Here is an 8,722-nt window from a genome sequence, read left to right as displayed (position 1 = left end):
CCAGCCCGACTGGCCTGTCCCGAGGGAGGGCGTGTGGGGGACCCGATACCCAGCAGGCCGCTCCGGTGCCAGGGTACCCGCTGGAGCCCGAGAACCAGGCCAAAACTCGTTTATCTTTTTTTTAATATATATTTTTTTAATTGATTTTAGAGAGGAAGGGAAAGGAAGAGAGAGACGGAAACATCAATGATGAGAATCATTGATTGGCTGCCTTCTGCACGCCCCACACCCAGGACCAAGCCTGAAACCCAGGCAGTGCCTTGACCTGGAATGGAACTGTGACCTCCTGGTGGCAAAACTCGTTTATCTTAACCGTCATTCTTTTCAAAAGTTTATAATTCAGTGCTTTAAATAGATTGACTTTCATTTAGATTTAACAGGTCAATGAAGCAGGCGTTCTTATCGGGATATTGTATATGAAACTGATGCTGAGACGTGGGTCATAAAAGTTATCTTGCCCTGGGATTGCAGGTTTACTAGTAGCCAACAATGTATGTTCCATGCAATATTTGCAATTATACTAAAAAAATCATGCGTGTTGCCCTGGCCAGTGTGGCTTAGTTGGTTGGGCGTCCTCTCGTGCATTGGGAGGTTGCCAGCTTGATATCCAGTCAAAGGCACAGCCCTGTTTGCGGATACCTGGTAGGGGGCGTGCAGGAGGCAGCCAATGGATGTTGCGCTCTCACATTGATGTTTCTCTCTCCCTCTCCCTTCTTCTCTCTTTAAAAATCAATAAACTATTCTTTAAAAAATAATGATGATGATAATTGTTTGTCTTCCTTTTGTTATATTGTATGAGTTCTTTATATATTTTGGAAAGTAATCCCTTATCTGTTGTATCATTGGCAAATATGTTCTCCCATACAGTGGGCTCCCTTTTCATTTTGTTGGCAGTTTCTTCTGCTGCACAGAAGCTTTTTATTTTGATGTAGCCACATTTGTTTATTTTTTTTCCCTTTGTTTCCCTTGCCCTAGGAGATGTTTCAGCGAACATATTGCTATGAGAGATGTCTGAGGTTTTGCAACCTATGCTTTCTTTTCAGAGTATTTTAAGTCTGAAATATGCCATTGGTATTTTAATAGGGATTGAGTTGAATCTATAGATTGCTTTGGGGAGTATGGACATTTTAATGGTGTTAATTTTTCCAACCCATGAACAAATTCTTCTATTTGTCTATATCTGCCTCTATTTCTTTTTTCTATGGCCTGTAGAGTACAGGTCTTTTATCTCCTTAGTTAAATTTATTGCAAGGTATCTTTGTTGTTGTTGTTGTTGTTGTTGTTGTAATGATAAATGGGATTTTATCTCCTTAGTTAAATTTATTGCAAGGTATCTTTTTTGTTGTTGTTGTTGTTGTTGTTGTTGTAATGATAACTGGGATTTTTAGTTTCTCTTTCTGAGAGTTCATTATTGGTGTATAAAAATGTCATCCATCAATTGCTGGATGTTAATTTTTATCCTGCTATTTTGCCGAATTTATTTATTAAATCTAGTAGTTTTTTGGTGGAGTCTTTAGGGTTTTCTATGTATAAGATCATGTCATCTGCAAATAATGACAGTTTCACTTCCTCCTTTCCAATTTGGATGCCTTTTATTTTTTTCTTCTTGTCTGATCGCTATGGCTAGAACTTCCAGTACTATGTTGAATAAGAGTGGTGAAAGTGGACATCCCTGTCTTGTTCCTGTTTTTAAGTGAAATGCCTTTGCCCATCGAGTACAAATACAAAATATGATGTTACAAGCCAAATTTTACCTTAAATCATTAGATGACTGCTTACCTCATATGAAATTCATTTTAACTAATTCTACATGACAAATATAAAGAGTGATAATCCCTGGCCTTAAGTTTGGGTATGAGTTTAGCATACATTTCTAGCCACAAACCTAACTGGTACTAAAATGATGTTTTAAGAAACCTAAATAGATTAGGGGGACCATCTGCCCCTCAATCGCATAGCCCAAGATTGCCAAGTACTATTCCTTACCACACACTCCTAGTACAGAATTCTGCCAAGCAATCTATTTCCTTTATCATTATATACTAAGCAATATATCACTTGAATCATTTCAGTTTTTGATTTAGGATTAAATTTTAATTAATAATACATTACTACCTGTAGAGGGCAGTGCTAACATACCTAGACATTCAAAATAGGAGGCCCTACCTGAAATAGAACACTACAGATCAGTGGATAAGCTGCTGATCCATAAAACAGATAATCCTTTTGCTTGGATTTGTGTAACTTTCCGGGTCAGTCCCCAGGGGACTGAGAGAGAGCTCAGCATTAGCCAAATGAAGAGAAATAGAGGGGACCTTGGCTGGTGTTGTTGAAATCAGGCTACAGGACTCATTTGGAGCCTTTATTGTAAAACCATGACCAGGCTTTCCCAAGATAACCAAGAATGCCTCCAGAAACATTTCCGCAGGCCATCCATGCGGAAGCAATTTCTGCCCCTGCAGAGGGCTGAGGCGTATAATGCAAACATTCACCAAACCACAGAAAAAGAAGGGGCCACCGAGGCTGCGTATGATATCAAGGTAAGACAATCTCCTCAATCCATGATCCTTTCTTGACAAGGAAAGAGTTTATCGATAAGGAATATAAAACCTGAGCAAGTTTTAGAGCCATTGCTCACTTTATCTTATTGATGTTATTGATGAAAAAATTGTTTTCAGATTTTTCAAGAGAAACCCTAAGAACCTTGATGATGATTACCTGATCTGTGCAATTTTCTCCAACCTAAACAACTCCCCTTTACCAAGACAAATGACTCTTTATGTTTTGTTTGTTTGTTTCCGGAAATAATGTTTTTAAAAAGCAGAATACTTTGACAAATTTTTATGTCTATTGCTATTAACCATTGAATGTTTTTCTCTGATATAAAGATTATATCTCATATAGTAATAAAAGAAAAATTATAAACTGCTTTCTACAAAAATTGCTAGAGAAAAAAATTAGTATACTAAAGAAGGAACAAAAGAACATTAAGGCCCTAGCTGGTTTGGCTCTGCGGATAGAGTGTTGGCCTGCGGATTGAACCGTCCCTGGTTTGTTTCTGGCCCATATAGTAATAAAAGAAAAATTATAAACTGCTTTCTACAAAAATTGCTGGAGAAAAAAATTAGTATACTAAAGAAGGAACAAAAGAACATTAAGGCCCTAGCTGGTTTGGCTCTGCAGATAGAATGTTGGCCTGCGGATTGAACCGTCCCCGGTTTGTTTCTGGCCAAGGGCACATGCTTGGGTTACAGGATCGATCCCCAGTGGGGGGCATGCAGGAGGCAGCCGATCAATGATTCTCTCTCATTATTGATGTTTCTATCTCTCCTTCTCCCTTCCTCTCTGAAATCAATTTAAAAAATTAAAAATTAAAAAATAAAGTAAGGTATATGTTTTTTTTAAAAAAGAGCATTAAGGAGCAAAGGGGTGTTTTTCTTAAAATCACAGTTTCAAAAAGAGAATTCCCTAAGAATGAATTTCTACCACTAGATAACATTGTCCCCAAAAAGATACAATTTTCCTGCTTAGTGTGGTATGTATCTTTGCAGAAAGTACCGATTACTAGTAGGTCGTAAATCCTCTTCACTATTAATGGAATTATCTCTTAAAAGGTTATTTAGTGTGGTGGGAGATGGGCATGTGTTAATGTCTAACAAATAATGAGCAGAGCTCATAATTAAGTGCTGCAAAATCATACTACAGCAAACCTGTCCAAATAACTGTAACACTAAAAAACTTATCTGTCCCTGTATCATGGCTCATACCCTAATAAGAATCACTTATTTGCAAACTCTTTATTTAATTCTCTGGATCTGCCCTTTTCCTTCCATGTTATTTTAATTATTATAAGAAGAATAAAAGTTTTTTTATAATAATTAGGAAGATTTTTCTCTAGAACTGTACTGACCTGTGCTTCTGAGCTTTCAGACATGTGTGAACAAATAACATATGAACATCCACACACCCCTATTGTCACCTACGCACAAGGTCTTCAGGAAACTAGAATGAAATGGGATATCCTGGGCAGAAGTTCTTAAGGTAGAGTTTGGAGGCTACTCTGAGGAAACAGACAGCAACAGGATACATATGTTATGAGTGTATGCATGTATACTAGTATGTAAAAATATGTGGACACATATAATTTCAAACTTCTAACTGTCTTAAGGGATATGCTCAAGCGGAATCATAGGCAAATGGATTGGGAAAGTATTTAAGAATCAGCAGTATATATGTTCATCGTAGCACAATTTACAATAGCTAAGATTTGGAAACAACCTAAGTGCCCATCAGCAGATGAGTGGATTAAAAAACTGTGGTACATCTACACAGTAGAACACTACACTGCTATAAAAAAAAAAGAAGATGCCGAAACCGGTTTGGCTCAGTGGATAGAGCGTCGGCCTGCGGACTGAAGGGTCCCAGGTTCGATTCCGGTCAAGGGCATGTACCTGGTGGACTGAAAGGTCCCAGGTTCGATTCCGGTCAGGGGCATGTACCTTGGTTGCGGGCACATCCCTAGTAGGAGATGTGCAGGAGGCGGCTGATCGATGTTTCTCTCTCATCGATGTTTCTAACTCTCTATCTCTCTCCCTTCCTCTCTGTAAAAAATCAATAAAATATATTTAAAAAAAAAAGAAGGAACTTTTACCATTTGCAACAGCATGGAGAGCATTATGCTAAGCAAAATAAGGCCGTTGGAGAAAGATAAATATCACATGACCTCACTCACATGTAAGGTATAATGATCAACATAATTTGATGAACAAAAATAGATCCAGAGACAAATGGCAGGGGAGGTGGTGGGTTAGAGAGCAATCAAAAGACTTGTATGCATGCCTATTAGCATAACCAATGAACACAGACACTGAGGTGGTGGGGGCTTGCCTGGCGTGGGAATGGCTGGGGGGAGGGGGTCAATCGGGGAGAAAGGAGACTTAAGTAAAACTTTAGACAATAAATAAATAAAATAAATAAACAAATAATTTTTAAAAAGAATCAGCAGTATTCCTTCCCACAGCGTCCTGGAACCAACCATACTGCTGGCACTAGCACTGGGCAATTTGAGCTGCCATCCTGACCTCAGTACCCCAAGTAAACAGCTTCCAACCTGTACACCACAGGCGGGAGCGGTCAGGAGTGATCCAGTTGGGATGCTACTGGCCTCTTCACTCAGTTTTGCCTTTAAAAAATATTTTTATGCCTGGCTGGTTTTTACTCAGTGGATAGAGGGTAGGCCTGTGGACCAAAGGGTCCCAGGTTTGATTCCCGTCAAGGGCACATGCCTGGGTTGTGGGCTCGGTCCAACGTGCAGGAGGCAGCCAATCAATGATTCCCTCTCATCACTGATGTTTGTATCTCTCTCTTTCTCTCCCTTCCTCTCTGAAATCAATAAAAATATATTTTCAAAAGATAAAAAATAAAATAAAATACAAAATATATTTAAAAAAATAAAATAAAAATATTTTTATGTTGCATCTGAGTTCAGATGCAACATATAAATGAGCATATCCCTCTTCTAGCAAATATAAGCTTGGCAGAACTCTGTTCATTTTGATTCTACTAATATCATTGAGTTCTCACTGTCTACGGAATCTTGGCCTAGGTTTTGAGAAAGAGAAAAATATGCTCCTCCCTCTCTACAAAACTTACAATATATTGGGAAAGACAAACATATTGACATTCTCACCACATCTTATTACCAAATTATCGGCATGACTCATGTCAATAATAGAGGATATCTATCATCATAATTACAGTCTTTAAATCAGTAGGGCAGTAAGAAATCAGGGATGAAATGTCAATATGGAGAAAGATCTAATGAAAGAATAAAAGAGGTGAAATTTAAAGTAGACTTGATATAATGTCTATGAAAATAGAGAAGTAGACAGGGAGAATATGGGCTAACATGCATCGAGATGTCCAGGCCCCAGTGATAAAACCCTCCAAAAATCCTTCACCTAAGCCTAACATCTAATACAAAAATTAAACCAAAATAGTTCATAAACTTAAATGTACACTATATGTAAAACTATAAAACTTTTGAAAAAAAATAATAGAAAATCTTTGTGACCTAAGGCTGGGCAGAGTTTTAGACATCAAAAGCAAAATCCATAACGGAAAAATTGGATTAATGAAAAATAAAAAATTTTGCTCTGCCAATGACCTTATCTAAGAGGATGGAAAGACAAGATACAGACTTCAAGATAATATTGACAAACCCCATAGCTGACAAAGAACTTATAACCAGAATATATAAAGACCTCTCAAAACTCAAGAGTTAAAAAACAAACAACAACCTAACTAAGAATATGGGCAAAAGACATGAACAGACATTTCCTTTAAGAGCATACAGAGCCCTAACCGGTTTGGCTCAGTGGATAGAGCGTCGGCCTGCGGACTGAGGGGTCCCGGGTTCGATTCTGGTCAAGGGCATGTACCTTGGTTGCGGGCACATCCCCAGTAGGGGATGTGCAGGAGGCAGCTGGTCGGTGTTTCTCTCTCATCGATGTTTCTAACTCTATCCCTCTCCCTTCCTCTCTGCAAAAAATCAATAAAAATATATTTTTTAAAAAAGCATACAGAGATGGTAAATAAACACAGGAAAGAATAATTAACATCATTAGCCACTAGAAAAACACAAAACAACACTGAAATATCAATATGTACCTATCAGAATGGCAAAAATGAAAAATAGTGACAAAGCAAATGCTGGAACTAGGAAACCAAAAATGTCGTGTGACTCACTTTATTGCCTGTAAACATGTCTTAGAGATAAATCCACACATCTCCTCTGTTTAGTCCTTGTTTAGCAAAGCTCTGTGGGTGGGCCCCACAGCAACTAAAAGTTTAGAGTCACCAGACACGCCCCTCACCCCAGGGGACATAGGTGGACTGTGAAGCTTTTGTCTGCTCTCTTGAGTCAGGCCAGAGTGATCATCTGATAACCCAGACACACTGGCACAAGAATATTTTTACCTATACGTCATCAGTAAAAGTTGCTAGAGGTTGTGCAAAAATAGTTGAGCAAACTAAGACCAAACGGGATGAATCAAACATTACTGGAAAGAAATGATGAAAGCATTTGGTATTGCGAATTTCACACACATCTTCCAATTCTACAACAAATCTGCTCTCTCCACATCTGCAAGTTGAATTTAGCCCCATTTATTTAAGATTTTCATCTGTGACCTTTTGCCCAGGAGGTCACAGGTTGGCATGGGCATATTTTTTTTAAAGTTGAAGAGCGAGCTTTATTCACATCAGCACCTTCCAAGGAGGATATGCACTTAATTATATAGACACTTCTGTTGCTGGCTTGAAAAATGAGCATATGATCAGCAAATAAAAGCCAGGTCCTACTCCTTCCTTTTTTGTTTTTATCTTTAAAAAACAAAAATAGCTGCAAGCTGACTATTTTTTTAAATACATTTTATTGATTTTTTACAGAGAGGAAGGGAGAGGAATAGAGAGTTAGAAACATCGATCAGCTGCCTCCTGCACACCCACTACTGGGGATGTGCCCGCAACCCAGGTACATGCCCTTGACCAGAATCGAACCTGGGACCCCTCAGTCCGCAGGCCGACGCTCTATCCACTGAGCCAAACTGGTGAGGGCAAGCTGACTATTTTTAACAACTTAATTGTAACTAACTGAAATCTGATGACTTGAAAACATCTCTTTTCAACCAAAAAAGTTCAGTAAGTGCCTCCTTTCAGTGTACCCAGATACAAGTGTCATTAAAGTCTATAAACTTCCCCTTTCCCTGAGCTGCAGCTTTAGAAAAGAAAGCCAGGCATTTTACATCATTTGCTGGCTCCTGGAGGAGTCCAGGCTTTGGGGGCCAATCATTGTCCCTTGTGCATTCTTTACAACACTTGAGACAGGCAAGGTGAAGATGTGCAGGGTGTGAGGGACAGGAAGCAAAGGAAGGTCTCCCAAGAACCATGCCCATTAGTCTGGGCCAAACTGGGATCTAAGAGAAGTCTTCCTCCCTCTCTCTGTCTCTTTCTCTCCCATCCCTCACCTTATCCACTTCCCCAATATCCCCAGGCATCACCGAGGCACCTCATTCTCTCATTCTGGCCTGGTTTTTCCCATTAGGAAAAAAATAAAGTTCAAAATTATTTGCACTTAGATGTAAAAGAATTAATAGTTTGTTCCTCACAAAATCTATGGAGAATGCTCATATTAGATCCAAAGGAATGAACTCCCAGCAGTGTAATTTGGGACATTTGAGCAGGTGAGAGGCCTGGTGTTTAGGGCTGTTTCTGGCCCCTTCTCAGAAGCCACACTCAAGCCTGGTCCAAGTCCCAGCCCCATCTGGCACTGGCTTCTACTGTGGATCACTGAGAAGCTGCAGCATTCCTGGCGTCCCCCTTCACCTCAAAGCCTCCTCTTTGTCCATGCAGCCTTGGCCAAAGGCCAGGTTATAACTCTCCTTGGCACAGCCATCAGAAATTGGCTGGTTGCTAGATATAGGAAATCACAAAGGGGAGGAAATCAGGGCAGCAAATGGCTCCCTACCTTTCCCAATTCTGTCTCACTGAGTCAAGGTTCAGAGCTCACAGCCCTCCACCTCACACCCAGATGCAATAACCATCCTGAGGAACCCAAGAGCAAGATGGCCTCTTCTTCCCTAATACTTTTTTAAAAATATTTTTTTATTTTCTTAAATAATTCTTTATTGTTGGAAGTATTACATATATCCCATTTCCCCTG

The 8,722-nt window shown here is 39.4% G+C and overlaps 1 protein-coding gene across 2 annotated transcripts in view; it reads left to right on the top strand.

Moving 5' to 3' along the window:
• Positions 1 to 2,246: 2,246 nt before the first annotated feature.
• Positions 2,247 to 8,722, top strand: part of RGS20 (regulator of G-protein signaling 20) — a 49,953-nt gene continuing 43,477 nt past the window's right edge. Inside the window, exons 1-2 of one of the 2 annotated variants that reach the window (XM_005857311.2) lie at positions 2,247 to 2,540; positions 6,333 to 6,340. In XM_005857311.2, coding sequence (XP_005857373.1) covers positions 2,376 to 2,540; positions 6,333 to 6,340 — 173 coding nt within the window. In that variant the 5' untranslated portion in view covers positions 2,247 to 2,375. The remainder of the gene's footprint in view (positions 2,541 to 6,332; positions 6,341 to 8,722) is intronic. The other variant, XM_014543914.1, reaches the window with a different exon arrangement.

This window comes from Myotis brandtii, unplaced genomic scaffold (genome assembly GCF_000412655.1).
Source record: "Myotis brandtii unplaced genomic scaffold, ASM41265v1 scaffold1102, whole genome shotgun sequence".
Taxonomy (NCBI): domain Eukaryota; kingdom Metazoa; phylum Chordata; class Mammalia; order Chiroptera; family Vespertilionidae; genus Myotis; species Myotis brandtii.
This window is presented reverse-complemented; position numbering and strand designations above follow the sequence as displayed.